General features: G+C 40.2%; 1 protein-coding gene across 7 annotated transcripts in view; it reads right to left on the bottom strand.

Annotated features, from left to right (window-relative positions):
* LOC134342449 (serine/threonine-protein kinase MRCK alpha-like) overlaps positions 1-16,869 on the bottom strand; it is a 623,460-nt gene that overhangs the window by 120,190 nt on the left and 486,401 nt on the right. For all 7 annotated transcript variants that reach the window (XM_063040586.1, XM_063040588.1, XM_063040587.1 and 4 more), the window contains 2 exons: positions 3,633-3,724; positions 2,695-2,771 (listed from right to left, as the gene is read on the bottom strand). In XM_063040586.1, coding sequence (XP_062896656.1) covers positions 2,695-2,771; positions 3,633-3,724 — 169 coding nt within the window. The remainder of the gene's footprint in view (positions 1-2,694; positions 2,772-3,632; positions 3,725-16,869) is intronic.

The raw sequence follows: 16,869 nt of genomic DNA, 5'->3' as shown, positions 1-16,869 counted from the left end.
TGTCTGGGGCTCTGAACGGTAATGAGAGAGGAGGTGTAAGGGCAGGTGTAGCACTTGTTCTGCTTGCAGGGATAAATGCCAGGAGGGAGATCAGTGGGGAGGAACGATGGGACAAAGGAGTCATGTAGGGGACGATCCCTGTGGAAAGCAGTGAGGGGGAGGGAAGCATATGCTTGGTGGTGGAATCCTGCTGAAGATGGCAGAAGTTACAGAGAATTATGTACTAGACACGGAGGCTGGTGGGATGGTAGGTGAGGACAAGGGGAACCCTATCCCTGGTGGGGTGGCGGGAGGATGGGATGACAGCAGATGTGCACAAAATGGAAGTAATGCGGTACTCCTTTCCAAAAACGCTGCCTAGCTTGCTGAGTTTCTCCAGCATTTTGTGTATGTTGCTTGGATTTCTGGCATCTGTAGATTTTCTCTTGTTTGTGATTCATAAATATACTTTCTTTTTAATTGTATGCAGTGTATAGTCTGTTATTTCTTGCTGCTGGGTAATTGCATGGGAGCAGTAATTTGCACAGTACTCACACAAATTGGGGTTCTGGTAGGAACGACATCTCAACTTCGCGCGTTTGGCGGGACTCAAGTCATATCTACCCTAGATAAACAGTTTGAGAAAGGTGGTCTTCTCACCGCTCTGTCTAGTGGCTGTTAGCGAGGGGCTAACAAACCGCATCTCTAGAGATGCCCAGTGAAAAGGGGTTTCATATATGCTTATTCACATTAATTTCCATCTGTTCTTGCCCATTCATTTGACTTGTCATATCCCCGAAGGCTCTTTACATTTCCCTTATAGCCCACATTGCTACCTAGCATTTAATCATCAGCAAATATGGATGTACTAATTATTCCCCTCATTCAAGTAATTGATACAAATTGTAAGCAGGTCTCAACGATCCCTGCAGAATCCTACTATTACATCCTCTCAACCAGAATCAAAACAAATTATTTATACTTTCTGTTTGTATAAATGCTCAGTTATTGTTTAATTGGTACATTATGAAAAATAGTTAATTTTTCTATGCAAGGTTTTATTAAAAGGCATCAAAAACTGTGCAATGAAAGGCGCAGATACAACACAACAGAATGGGTCACACTCACCAGTTTCTAAAAATACAATATAGTCAATTTCACTTACCAAGGCATCTCTCAGCCTAATTCTTTTTTCTGTTTGTAACATTTACCTAGAATTAGTTGCAGTCCAGGATATATCAAGGGAGATAAGCTCAGTTACCTATTTGTCTCTTGAAGTCTGATACACTAGTATTTTTTGAGTAGATCCATTTAAACGTGACATAAGGTGTGCAGGACTATTTTTCAGCAAACATGCAAATTTAGTCTCTGTGACTGCTGCTGATTTGAAATGAGGTTGCAAGAAAATTCGGGGTTAGGAAGTACTTATAATGGGTCATAAGCTGTATCGGAAAGTTGGGAAAATTTGGTCTTGGTGATTAAGAAGAGTTTCTAACTTGAGTTTAACAGGAAATGAAGACTATGTAGAAACAGAGAGCATTGCATTATTGATTTACTGTCTCCTCAAGTGGTGGAATGCAAAAATTCATGCTAAGAAAAACATGCAGCAAAAACAAAAGGGCTGCAGTGGAGGATTATATATATCCCATGTATGAAAAGAATGTATTTTAAGCACATTCAGGATGGTTCTTTGAAAAAGACAAGGGCACACCATATTAAATTAAGTAATGAGCAAAATTAATTTAACTGTTTAACAGTGCATACATGCTGAATGAACTTTTAAGTGTTAAAAGAACTGCATTTCCTGGAGATTAAAAAATGATATGTGGTATCATTCAAACTTTTTGGCCTGTCAACTGAGAGTCTACTTCCATTGGGTAGAAAATGTAAATTAGGAGGCAGAGTTTTAGCTTAAAGGGTCAGACATTAAGAACAAAAATGGAATAAAATTGCTCTACCCAGATAATTGTATGATTTATGAAATATTCTAACCCAAATGACTGTGAAAAGTTGATCTTTGATCAAGTTGAGGCAGACTGATGACTATTCTTGCTGCTGCTTCACATGTTCTTACACTTCAACTTCTCTACAGTTGCCATGTTGACAGTTAATTATGATTTGAGTGGCACAATTGCCAACAATCCTTTATTCTGAAACTACCCACTGTCACCACCAATACTTGGTACTCCTTGGTGGGTGATGAAACACTACCTACAAGCATTGGTGTTCCTACATCAAATATTCATCTTACAGTGGGAAGTAAGGATGTGCAGATGAACATTAACATATTTCTGTGCATGACTATGTTTTCCAGATTTTTTTTTATTCTTGCTGTTGTTCCGGCCAATGTGATGACCCCAATTAAGGGTACAATTCATTGGTAGGAAGCTACTGAACTTACATCATTCCATAAGTTTATCAATGAAGATGATGTAGAAGACGACGATGGAGAATCCTATCCCAATTGTCAAACAGTACCACACATGGAGTGTGAGTGGTGAGTTGGGGGAAAAGGAAGAAATTCAATTAAAAACAACGAGAAAACATTTTGAAACAAACATATCAACAAAGTCAGCAACTCACACAGAGGAACACAGAAAGAACAAGTAAACTAGAAATCACGAGAAACAGCTCCTATTTCAATCCTAAGGGTTGGTGGAGCAAACTAAACTGCACCTAAATATAATTAATATCCACATAAATTGTGTTACTCACTTCAAATTGATCCAGAGGAGAGGCAGGTGTATTCAAAAATGCCAAGAAAGAATTCTGTGAGTCTTGGTGCTTTACACCTAGAAAAACAGCAGCAAGATTTTTAAAATTCTAAGTAATATTGAGCTTATTCTTTCTCTGGCGGTCACTTCCGGCTGCACATGATGGCTAGAGGTACTAATTTATCTTGGTTCTTTTGAGATTTTGTTTTTCTTAAAGAAGATGGCTTTAAATTTAAACGGGCTATTGAAATTTATCGTCCATCTATTAAAATGCATTTTAAAATACAAACAGAATAATTAAAAGCTTAGAATAAGCAGCACTGGATAGGCAGTTCATTTGTGAGTAAACAGTGAAATGTGCAGTCACTCTTCTATGGATTATGTCCCTATTAAATATTGCCACAGAACACATAACATAATGCACCCACCCTGACAAAATTGTGACTCCCTTGGAAGTGCAGTGGTGGATGGAGGAGAACTTAAAAGATATTAATTTCAGAGTCTACTTTCAGGGGCAAACTGATGCTCATGGTAAGTCTGCTGCTGAATAATGACATTATAATTTACTCACATATCAACCATAATATTCTGAACCTGGATCTTAAATTTATTGGTAATTTCATTACAAAAACATAATATTACTGCCATGTATTCATTGACTAATAGGTAACTTAACCAACCATCACAATAAGAGAATCATAATCATTATCAATTCAAGCATTACCTTAATAAGATTTATCACCAGTTCACACCAACAGTCTTAACCTTTGACAATTTTCATTGAAGGATTAGTTATTTTTAAAGTCCCAGAAACCAGCCTGTTCTTTCAGTTTTACTAATTCATTAATATAATTTTGAAAATGCAATAGTTTCAGACACTCTTAAGAGAAACAAATTGAAGTACAGCAAGGTCTGCAGCATCTGCTCTGTGGCTCATACCCTTTTCTGATTTTATTTCTTCCATTTCTTTCTTGAGTTTCTCAATTTCAGTTAACAGCTCCTGGTTTCTCTTCTCACCATCCTGCAATTTGCTGGAACAAAAAAAACAATAGAAAAATAAACTTTTAGGGAACAGAATCTTTGCAAAAACTGGAACAGGGAAACAGAGAGAGGCTGACCAAGCTGTACCAGGTACTTGGATTAACAATGGGATGCACAAAAAAGGCCATTCAACTCAACTCAACCTGACTCCACCACGCCTCCCCCAAATTCTCACCAATCTGTCTCTTGCCTTAACTCAAATGCTTGTCATCATTTTTAAAAATTCTAAAATGAGGTTGACTACTCATCCCAATTGTGGAAAGGACACACCATTCCTGTGGTGTGAGGATCAGAAATGTGCATGATGCTTCAGCTGTGGCCCAGTTAGTATTCTGTATAGGTACAATATACCTTCCATACATTTTGTCTCTATTTATGAATTTCAGGGTCTCATTTTGTTAAATGCTCTGGGATAAATTTATATACTGAGTACAAGTATTTATTGTAAGAGTTGTCAAATGTTTCTCACAATATTCACAGTAGTAAACGTAAAGATACAATACCCGGTTCACTATAATCATTGATTGTCAGCTCCTGTAAAATACAGGGAATTTCAAAGCATTGGTTTATTTATTTATTTAGGTAGCTAGGTCGGTAGAGATACAGCACAGAAACAGGCCCTTCTGGGCCAACGAGCTGCACTACCCAGCAACCCTCCTATTTAACCCTAGTTGAATCAAAGGACAATCTATAATGATTTATTAACCTACGAGGGGTGAGTGATAAGTTCGTGGCCTAAGGTAGAAAGAGTCAATTTTAGAAAACCTAGCACATTTATTTTTCAACATAGTCCCCTCCTACATGTACACACTTAGTCCGGTGGTCGTGGAGCATATGGATCCCTTTTTTGTAGAAGTGGTCTACAGTGGGGGTGATTGATAAGTTTGTGGCCTAAGGTAAAAGGAGATGAGTTATTAACCAAATTTTCTGCATTATCAGTCAAAGAGTTGCACTGCACGTGCATGTAACGAAAGCGTCTTGGACCTCCAGGTGGTCCATAGCAGGGGTGATTGATAAGTTCGTGGCCTAAGGTAGAAGGAGAGGAGTTATACAGCTCTCATTACACGCATGTGCAGTTCAACTCTGAGTGAAAATGCAGGAAGTTTGAAGTTAATAACTCATCTCCTTCTACCTTAGGCCATGAATTTATCAATCACCCCTGCTGTGGACCACTACTGGAGGTCCAAGACGCTGACTTCTACAAAGATAGGATCTGTATGCTCCACGATTGCTAGACTAAGTGTGTAAATGTAGAAAAAATAAATGTGCTAGGTTTTCTAAAATTAACTCCTTCTACCGTAGGCCACGAACTTATCAATCACCCCTCGTACTAACTAGTATGCCTTTGGACTGTGGGAGGAAACTGGAGCACCCAGAGGAAACCCACACATTCCATGCAGACTCCTTACAGATATTGCCAGGTATGAACATCGCACTCTGGAATGACCCAAGCTGTAAGGTTGTTGCACTAACCACTACGCTACTGCAGTGTTCCTTTAATTTTATTAAAGGAACCTGAAGAATTATTATTGTCCATCTCAGAATAATGAAAATGTATTTGTAAAAATGGATTATTTTCGGTGTGATAGGCAAAACACTCCATTGACTGGAGAATTTATCGTGCACAGGAGTTGTCTTGATCAATGTCACTTATGGAGTTCTCAGGTCAGTGTTCTAGGCCCAGCCATCTTCAGCTGTTCAGCATTGGAACAGCTTCTTTCCATCACAGAAGCTGGGATGTTTACTGATTTATTTTAGTGATAGCGTAGAGTAGGCTCTTCCAGCCACATTGCCCCAATAACCCCCAACAAATCCAATTACCCTAAGATAATCACGGGACAATTATAATGATTAATTAACCTATCCACTATGCCTTTGCACTGTGGGATGAAACCAGAGGATTTGGAGAAAACCCATGCATTCCATGGGAAGGATGTACAGAGACTCCTTACAGATTGGTGCTGGACTTGAACTCTGAAGCGCCCCAAGCTGTAATAGCATTGTGCTAACCACTACACTACTGCGGTGCCCTGATGAATGCACAATGTTCAGTTCCATTCACAATTTTTCAGTAAATGAAACAATACACACCTGAATGTAGCAAGATCTGGACAACTCTTAAGCACTGGCCAGTAAGTAAGAAATAACATTTCCATTACTGAAATACCAGGCCACCTCCAACATCTAACCATCTACCCTTGTCATTCAGTGGCATTACTATTACTCAGTCCCCACAGAGGCTGAAGTGAGAACCATCCACAAAATTCCTTAAATGCATCCACGCTAATCCAACAAGGGGCAAAGACGAGTTACTGGTGACTTAAAATCAATCACTTCAGGCAAATGGGGCTTGTCAGTTCATCGAGGAGCAGGAAAACTCTGATCTCAAACATCTGCTGTCTTGTGGCTATACCCACCATTGGAGAAGGCTTCGGAAGTAAACTCAAGGGAAATATCCAGAGCTGGACTACCTAAGGCAGTCCACGTTGTGTTCAACACTAACTGGCAACTTCTGTGACACTGCTGATACAGAAGTGTATTGGTCTCTGCCGTTCCTTTGGGTTCAACAGATGTATGAAGAAGGGGAACTTGCTACATGGGCAACAGCTTGCTCTCCATATTGAACTGCCCAGGCTTGCGTATCTCGTCAGCTAAGATTCAACATCCATGGTCAACCCTGAACGATGGAGGCCTCACTCATTCAATCCAACAGTACCTCACAAAGTTTAATTCCCTGCCCCACTTCCATTTGACCTGTCTGTCCTCTGTTGCCAGGGTGAGATCAAATGCAAACCACAGAAACAGCATCTCACATTCCAGTGGAGTAGTCTGCAACCCAAACTTTGAATTCTCCAGTTTCAGGTTCCATGCTCTCCCTCTGTCCCTTTCTCTCTGCTCCTGATCTACCCAAGCCCTTTTCAAACCCTTATCACCCACATACCCTCTCCTCCCCACCAGCTTATCACCCACAAACTTGTCCCAAAGAGTCCCCAATCCCACCGTTCCCACCTGCCCATCCACTTCCTTTATTTGGTTCCAAGTACCATCTTCTTTTTCTATCAGTTTCCATCATCTGCAGCCCTTTGCCTCCATCTATCACTTTACTGTACCTGTGAATATTTCCAACTTTTTCTCTATGCCAACCACACTTCCTCACCCGAATCCACCCTACACTTACCACTCTATCCCCTCATCTCTTTATATTGACTATCTCCTTTCAGTCCACATGAAAGGTCTTAACCTGAAACAAGAACTGTCCATTTTCCACTGACGCTGCCCGATCTGCTGATTTCTTCCAGTAGTGTGTTCTTAGCACCTCACAAACCTGCAGTGACTACTATCAAGAAAGATAACCCAGGTGTATGAGAAGATAACCTAATGTACGATCCCCTCCAAGTCGTACACCATTCCTTCACAATTACTACAGGCTCTGAGGATTTGCTCTTTTATAGTGCCATGCCCTGGCTGTTTTAATATTAAAGGCAGCTTTATTGCTAATTCAATAAGCCTGGGTTCATTCAGAATGGTTCTTTTTAAAGGATCTTGGTTTAAGTGTTATAAATGTGCTATAAATCAGCAGGAAAAATACTGATCTCCAATGAACAGCAACTTCGTAAGGATATAATCAATAAGAATGTAATTTTAATTTTAATCATAAAATGTCACTATTCCGCAAGCTTTTCTTTAAAGTGTTTATAAAATTTTTAGGAGTCCATATAGATCTAGTCAATTACAACATTCAGTGATGTGAGCCCATATCCCTATATTTTGGCAAAGACTGCACACTAAATTGACTCTGAATCACTTTGGGTATCATAAAAGTTGATTATTGAAAAGACATCTTTCTTCTATAGATACCTATTGTAACAATTCTCGGTTGCTTACACCACAGCTGGTTAAACGGGCTCTCTAAATCAACAATTAAGCTCCAGCACAAGGGACTGAAGATCAGGGTTCAGGATGCATGACTTAATTATGTAAAACATACATCTTACACAAGGATCATCCAGCCACATACATGGCAAAATCAACACCACCATGGTCTGAGTTTTGTCTCTTTTACATTGAAACATAGAAAATAGGTGCAGGAGTAGGCCATTCGGCCCTTTCAGCCCGCACCGCCATTCAGTATGATCATGGGTGATCATCCAACTCAGAAGCCTGTACCTGCTTTCTCTACATACCCCCGATCCCTGTAGCCACAAGGGCCATATCTAACTCCCTCTTAAATATAGCCAATGAACTGGCCTCAACTGTTTCCTGTGGCAGAGAATTCCACAGATTCACTACTCCCTGTGTGAAGAAGCTTTTCCTCATCTCGGTCCTAAAAGGCTTCCCATTTATCCTCAAACTGTGACCCCTCATTCTGGACTTCCCCAAATTGGGAACAATCTTCCTGCATCTAGCCTGTCCAATCCCTTTAGAATTTTATACGTTTCAGTAAGATCCCCCCCTCAATCTTCTAAATTCCAGCAAGTATAAGCCTAGTCGATCCAGTTTTTCTTCATATGAAAGTCCTGCCATCCCAGGAATCAATCTGGTGAATCTTCTTTGTACTCCCTCTATGGCAAGGATGTCTTTCCTCAGATTAGGGGACCAAAACTGCACACTCCAGGTGTGGTCTCACCAAGGCCTTGTACAACTGCAGTAGAACCTCCCTGCTCCTGTACTCGAATTCTCTTGCTATGAATGCCAGCATACCATTCGCCTTTTTCACCACCTGCTGTACCTGCATGCCCACTTTCAATGATTGGTGTACAATGACACCCAAGTCTCGTTGCACCTCTCCTTTTCCTAATCAGCCACCATTCAGATAATAATCTGTTTTCCTGTTCTTGCCACCAAAGTGGATAACCTCACATTTATCCACATTAAATTGCATCTGCCATGAATTTGCCCACTCACCTAACCTATCCAAGTCACCCTGCATCCTCATAGCATCCTCCTCACAGCTAACATGCCGCCCAGCTTCCTGTCATCCGCAAACCTGGAGATGCTGAATTTAATTCCCTCATCTAAATCATTAACATATATTGTAAACAACTGGGGTCCCAGCACTGAGCCTTGCAGTACCCCACTAGTCACTGCCTGCCATTCTGAAAAGGTCCCATTTATTCCCACTCTTTACTTCCTGTCTGCCAACCAATTCTCTATCCACATCAATACCATACCCCCAATACCGTGTGCTTAAGTTTGCACACTAATCTCCTGTGTGGGACCTTGTCAAAAGCCTTTTGAAAATCCAAATATACCACATACACTGGTTCTCCCCTATCCATTCTACTAGTTACATCCTCAAAAAATTCTATAAGATTCGTCAGACATGACTTTCCTTTCACAAATCCATGCTGACTTTGTCCTTTGATTTCACCGCTTTCCAAATGTGCTGTTATCACATCTTTGATACCTGACTCTAGCATTTTCCCCAACACCAATGTCGGGCTAACCGGTCTATAATTCCCCGGTTTCTCTCTCACTCCTTTTTTTAAAAAGCAGGGTTACATTAGCCACCCTCCAATCCTCGGGAACTAATCCAGGATCTAAAGAGTTTTGAAAAATTATCACTAATGCATCCACTATTTCTTGAGCTACTTCCTTAAGCACTCTGGGATGCAGACCATCTGGCCCTGGGGATTTATGTGCCTTTAATCCCTTCAATTTACCTAACACCACTTCCCTACTAACATGTTTTTCCCTCAGTTCCTCCATCTCACTAGACCCTCGGTCCCCTACTATTTCCGGAAGATTATTTATGTCCTCCCCAGTGAAGACAGAACCAAAGTAGTTATTTAATTGGTCTGCCATGTCCTTGTTCCCCACGATCAATTCACCTGTTTCTGACTGTAAGGGACCTACATTTGTCTTAACCAATATTTTTCTTTTCACATATCTATAAAAGCTCAGTTTTTATGTTCCCTGCCAGCTTTCTCTCATAATCTTTTTTCCCCTTCCTAATTAAGCCCTTTGTCCTCCTCTGCTGGACTCTAATTTCTCCCAGTCCTCAGGTGTGCCACCTTTTGTGACTAATTTGTGCGTTTCTTCATTGGAATTGATACTATCCCTAATTTCCCTTGTCAGCCACAGGTGCACTACCTTCCCTGGTTTATTCTTTTGCCAAACTGGAATGAACAATTGTTGTAGTTCATCCATGCGATCTTTAAATATTTGCCATTGCATATCCACCGTCAACCCTTTAAGTATCACTTGCCAGTCTATCTTAGCTAATTCACGTCTCATACCTTCAAAGTTACCCTTCTTTAAGTTCAGGACCTTTGTTTCTGAATTAACTATGTCACTCTCCATCTTAATGAAGAATTCCACCATATTATGGTCACTTTTACCCAAGGGGCCTCGCACGACAAGATTGCTAACTAACCCTTCCTCATTGCTCAATACTCTGTCTAGAATGGCCTGCTCTCTCGTTGGTTCCTCGACATGTTGGTTCAGAAACCATCCCGCATACATTACAGGAAATCCTCTTCCTCAGCGCCCTTACCAATTTGGTTCACCCAATCTACAAGTATATGTAGATTGAAGTCACCCATTATAACTGCTGTTCCTTTATTGCACATATTTCTAATTTTCTGTTTAATGCCATCCCCAACCTCACTGTTACTGTTAGGTGGCCTGTACACAACTCCCACCAGCATTTTCTGCCCCTTAGTGTTATGCAGCTCCACCCATATCGATTCCACATCCTCCCGGCTAATGTCCTTCCTTTCTATTGCGTTAATCTCCTCTCTAACCAGCAACGCTACCCCACCTCCTTTTCTTTCCTGTCTATCCCTCCTGAGTATTGAATATCCCTGGATGTTGAGCTCCCATCCTTGGTCACCTTGGAGCCATGTCTCTGTGATCCCAACTATATCATATTCATTTACAAACATCCTTGGAAAATTCTGTAAATCTCTCAATAGAAATCAACTTAAAAAAGGAATCCAAATAATTTAAAAACTGGCTCCTTCCCAACTCCAACCAAGTTATTTATCTTATGGATTTCTTCCTTGCAGGCAAGCTGTCACATTTTAATGATGACTAGCTGGATCTGGCTCTGGCTTCATTGACTGCTTATAATAAAACTAGAGCAGGACTAGTCACAGGCTGTAAAAGGCCATTTATTTCAGGATGGAAATACTTCAGAATGTAAACACTCCTCCATTCCACCAGTACCCAAGATCTCTCTGCCCCTCCAAATATGGCCTCTCGAGCATTCCTGAATTTAATTGATTGACTGTGGGGGACCTTGTCATTATCGCCAAGGCCTTGGCTCCAGAACTTCGTTTTTAAATATCTCATCCTTAAAAAAATTCTTTAAAATCTACTTTCACCATGTTTTTAAGCATCTGCATAATGTCTCCTTATATGGCTCAGCATCAAACTGCATTTGGTAAAGTATTTTTTCAACAGCACCATCATTTGATTTTGTGAACAAAACCTCCCAAACCATTGCAGCTAAGCTAGCATCTTAATCAAAACCCTGGAAATAAGGACATAATTTAAGTTGATTTGATAGAGGCTGGCAATAGGATCATGCCATCAATAAGCTACGTTGTGTTTGCAGTAGTTGTGTTCCCCATTAGCTTTGGTTCCAGTTTCAGTTCCAGAGGTGTATTATAACTTGTGAGGGGATACAAGTGGGGATACAGACCATATGCCTAAGATGGGGTTGGAGATCAATTCGGAGGAGACAAGCAAAAGACCAACAAAAGTTTCCCCTTACAGGTGTCCCCCACTTTTCGAACGTTCGCTTTACGAAACCTCGCTGTTATGAAAGCCCTACATTAGTTATCTGTTTTTGCTAACAGAAGGTGTTTTCACTGTTATGAAAACAGGCAGCGCGCCAAAGAAGTAGTGCGTGATAGAAGGCAGCACGCGTCCCGAGCAGCCAAGCTCCTCCCCCAGAACTGCATTCTAGCCGGCATTGCTTAAACACATGCCTGTGAGCGGCCGTTAGCAAGGTGAGTTCTAAGGTATCAGAAAAGCCTAAAAGAGCTCGTAAGGATGTTACACTTAGCGTAAAACTAGACAAAATTAAGCATTTCGATCGTGGTGAACGAAGTAAGGACAAAGTGAGTTTGGCTTGTGGAAGATGACGAAGATGATGTTGAAGAGGTTTTAGCATCCCATGACCAAGAACTGATAGATGAAGAGCTGATGCAATTGGAAGAGGAAAGGATAACAATCGAAACCGAATGCAGTAGTGAATGGACCGAAAATAAAGTTGTCCAGGAACTGAATGTGTAGCAACTGTATGAGATTTTCGCTGCAATGATTGCAGAAAAGTACGACTTTAATTTTGAAAGGGTACGTAGGTTTAGTGCATATTTGCAAGATGGTTTGAGTGCTTACAAAGAACTGTATAATAGAAAAATGCACGAGGCTAAGCAGTCAAGCATACTGTCATTCTTCAAGCCTTCCACATCAGCCATGGCAAACGATGAACCTCGACCTTCGACATTGAGTCAGGCAGACATAGAAGAAGATGACCTGCCTGCCCTGATGGAAACAGACGACGATGAGATGACACCCCAGTGTCCCACCACCCCAATCTCCCAGCCGCAGAGCGATACATCGCCGCGGAGAATGCAGCGGTAGCCGGGATGCACCCAACACATTTCAAGAAAAAAGCTGAAATAAACAAGCTAATTAATTAGGTGCCGCCCAGCACATAAATGCCGGCCCAGATCAGAGGCGATTGCCGATTGCGTCGCCTCTAATCTGGACCGACATTTAAGTGCCGGGTGACACTTAATTAATTAGCTTGTTTATTTCCGCTTTTTTCTTAAAGATGTGCTGGGTGTGTCCTGGCTACCGTTGCACTGCTGCATGCTTCGCGGATCGGTATCAGTCGGCGGCCTGGAGGTTGGGGACCACTGCACCACCCCAACCTCCGACAACTCAGCCTAACACACCATCATCAGTGTTCTTGCGCTGTCTTCCCGATTCCAGTAAGTGATACTACACTGTACATACATCATTTCTACTTTATATAGGTTGTGTATTTTTATGTGTTATTTGATATGATTTGGCAGCTTCATAGCTTAAAGGTTACTGGAGAGAATGTTTCTGCCGAGAGCGCTTGCGTGAGATTTTTGCTACGGAGAACAGTGCGGCAATGATTATAGAGAAGTACTTCTAGTTTATATAGGCTATGTATTTATCATACCATTCCTACTTTTACTATATGTTACTGTTATTTTAGGTTTTATGTGTTATTTGGCATGATTTGGTAGGTTATTTTTTGGGTCTGCGAACGCTCACAAATTTTTCCCATATAAATAAATGGCAATTCCTTCTTCACTTTACGACGTTCTGGCTTACGAACCGTTTCATAGGAACGCTCTACCTTCGGATGGCGGGGGAAACCTGTATTTGGGTAAGTTAAAAAAAAAACTGAACTGATCTTTTGGATGAGAGCTTCCAACAGTCCCAATAAAGACCAGTCTTTCTAATGCTGTAAATGGGCAAAACTGATTGCAATGTGTATTGTGCTTGATTACTGTGTAAGTTATCAGCTGAAATGGATAGTAAGACTCCACTCCCACCTCTTGCACCAATGTGTTGCTTCAACAACAAGGCCAATTACTCTTAAAGTGTCCTCCCACTCTCATTGTAGTCTTCAGGCACATTTCCATACTACTGACCCTGACCCTGTACCAAACAAGTTTTAATTAGGACTTCATAAAAATCCAAAGAATTTATTTTCAATTAAAGTACTGTAATTTACCTTGAATTAAAGAAACACAACTCACAATGACAAGAACAGTAAAAGGTATTGGGGCCTGTCACCAATAAAATCATCTGAGGTCAGGATATTTTTATTTCTTACCCAACTATATTTGTTTATGCTGTGCCGACAAATCCTCTGATGTGACCTCACTGAGGCGTATAATCCTCTAATAAAGGTGAAATTGTGCACTGCATTTGCTCCTCTCCGCGTGACTTCAACTGGTTTTCTTTTTATACATTGCACTTGACTGCTCCTTCAGAATGTAAGTGACTTACTTGGTCCTGAAATGCCACACAATCAGATTCAGAGAGCTACTTACCTGTAATCATCAGGTTCTTGAACCAACCTGCACAACTATGGAACACTTTGAATCAGTTACTTTGATTTTGTCTTCTATTTTGCACTAATGCCTTGATTTTGTACAGTCTTTATTTTCACTGTATGGTATAATTTTATGCATAATTTATATGTGTTGTCTGTACCCATATACATGTCATGCTGCTGCAGTTTTTCATTGTACTCTACCTCACCGTACTTTGTTCATGTGACAACAAACTTGACTTGACATAGGGACATCATATAATAATAGTTTTGAAGTTTTAAAAAAATCCTAAAATGATTAATAGGAATATAATCTAGCAAAGTATGACATGGAATTACACAAGGAGATAGCAGAAGACTAAAAGCTTACTAAGATAGGCGAGCCTTGAGGGCAATCCATGAGGGAGGCAGAGGGAATTCCAGAAGTCAAAGCCTGGCAACTGATGTCATGGCCACCACTGGCATGACAATGAAAATCAGGGATGTACAAGAACTCAAAGTTGAATCAATATTTTTCAGATTTCCTCATTACTGGATTACTAGCAAGGCGTTACCTACAGTACTGTATATATAGCTAGGGTTCCTAAGACTTTTGCATAGTACTGTATTTGTCAATGTGGAACAGAGAATGAATTTGCAAACCTGGCAGGAGCAAAGGATGTTGGGAATGGCGATGGTGTAGTTTTGCGGGAGGAGTGTGGGACAGATGGCAGAGAAGGAATGCCAGGGGCGGCATACGGCTTGGGTGCAGACACACCAGCCCTGAAACAACAGGCAAGGTCATTTGAGTTCAAACAATTGGTTTATTGATTAATACTTAATGTCTTGCGTGTCAGAGTCAGGTTTATCATCACTCGCAGATGTCATGAAATTGGTTTCTTTCTGTGTGTGACAGCAGTACAGGGCAATATATAAAATTATTACAGTACTGTGCAAAAGTCTTAGGAACTCTAGCTATATATATATGTGCCTAAGATTTTTGAACAGTACTGTACATTACAACTATAACCATTATCCTACCTGTCCTGAAGGGCTTACTGCAGTCAGTAATGAAACATGAATGAACCAGTATTTTAAACAGTTCATAAGTGGTATTGATTACTTATATTTGGAGGACTGACTCCCAAAACCTGTACATGGACTTGCAATGATGGAACCAAATCTGCATTGTGCAATTTAAGTAAGCACAGTGTCCCAAGGTGCATCAATACCAGCCAGTGACATTGGTAACAATATTGTACCAGATATTTTGTTTGCAATGTTTTCAAAACATAAAACTTGCATTCATAATGTTTTCAAAACTCAAGAGCTACTAATGTCATATTACTATTTAACTCTGGTTTAATCCTGTACAAGTGAAACTTTGTATTTTTCATATACAGTGGATTCAGTTAATTGTGCCATTGGTTAATTGGTACAGCAGCTTATTTGGGACAACTCTTAAAGAACAAAAACTAATTGAGAAAATAGCCAGGATTCTCTTTCTTTACTTGGAACATTATGCAGCTTAATCGAGACAGGAGACTTTTGCCAAACAGTTTTGACCTAGTGCCAGTCGCATACACTTGTGTGGACATTGGAGCGAACAGTTTTTTAATAGCATCAGTTGGGTATGTTTATGTTCAAAAAGCAGTGATTTTTGTCACTGACTGTTGGCAAGAAATAAGTAGTAAGACAATACAGAACTGTTTTGATCATTACAGTTTCAAGCATTTGAGCTTGGAGATGGCAGAAATGGCTAGGAGTGAAAATGAAATGATTTCACTATTTCAACAAGCTAGAGACTGTGAAGAATTTGAAGCTATCGACAATCATCTTCAATGCTATAATGAAAATAAAGATTTGGAGGATACAATTCAAAAGCATTGTTTGAAGGCAGTCCACTATCTGCACTGATTTTGTTCATTTATAGTCAATCAAAAGAACACAGCAATGTACACTGGGTGAATTCCTCCATCAATAGCTATTAGGAACTAATATACAATTTTATAGTACTGTAGTAGTAATTTGTTGTATTTCACTGAAGTACATAATTTGTTTACTAGTTAAATGGTAGTTTGTCATTTTTTCCCCTTTTTAACTATTTCCGTGAAACTTCGGCTAATTGGGCCAAAATGTACTGGTCCTGATCTGTCCCAATTAACATGAATCCACTGTATTTCTTCCTACAGAGGATGCCATTTGGTCCATCAATCCCATCCCTCCACTTATTTCCTTGTAATATATTTCCCCATACATATTCCAGGAAAGAAGAAGGCAAAGTCAATGTGAAAAAGACTATGAATGAATAATTTTCTTCATTGTCCAGTTATAATGTGTATATGAACTGCCTCTACAAATCTCACCTAATTTTTATTTAGAGTCACAGAAACCAGAAACAGTTCCTTCAGCTCATTATGTCCATGCCGACCATCAAGTTAAATATCTCTCCTAGATCCACAAAAAGTGCATTCAAAAATACAGGTCCTCTCCAACTTACAGCAGTACCTGTGAACGTTTGTAAATTGGACAGTTAATAAGTCAGAAGTGAGTCTATGAAACAAGTGCCCGGGCAGCAGAAAATGTCTGCAGCACCACAGCAGCCTGCAAATGCATCCTGCTGATCTTCCAGAGACTTGCTCATATGTATTGGCTGTACATAAGTCAGGCGTTTGTAAGCAGGATCTGTACGTGAAAGTTCATTCCATACTTACTAATTTTAATATGGCCTATTCAGTAATTGCTGCATCTTACTGCTACAGGATATTATTTGATTTTTAAATAATTCTATCTTTTAAGCCTTATTCTAGCATTTTCTACCATCAAGCCTTACAATTGAACAGAATTTCCAGAGGCCATCAGTAGGAATATATTGTATAAGCTTACAAATCTCTTAAGATATTGCTTTCTGGAAACATCCCTACATTTCTGAATATAGGTTAACAATATTGGGAGAAAGTCGAATTGTAACAAGGGCAAGGAGGTAGCTCTTTTAAGCAACTAAAGATCATAAGACAAAGGAGCAGGATTAGGCTACCCAACCCACTGAGTCTGCTCCATCATTTCATCATGGTTGAATTTTTAACCCTCTCAACCCATTCTCTA

The sequence above is a fragment of the Mobula hypostoma genome, chromosome 2 (assembly GCF_963921235.1).
Source record: "Mobula hypostoma chromosome 2, sMobHyp1.1, whole genome shotgun sequence".
Lineage (NCBI taxonomy): Eukaryota > Metazoa > Chordata > Chondrichthyes > Myliobatiformes > Myliobatidae > Mobula > Mobula hypostoma.
Note: the sequence above shows the minus strand (reverse complement) of the source record. Positions and strands in the feature narration are given on the sequence as shown.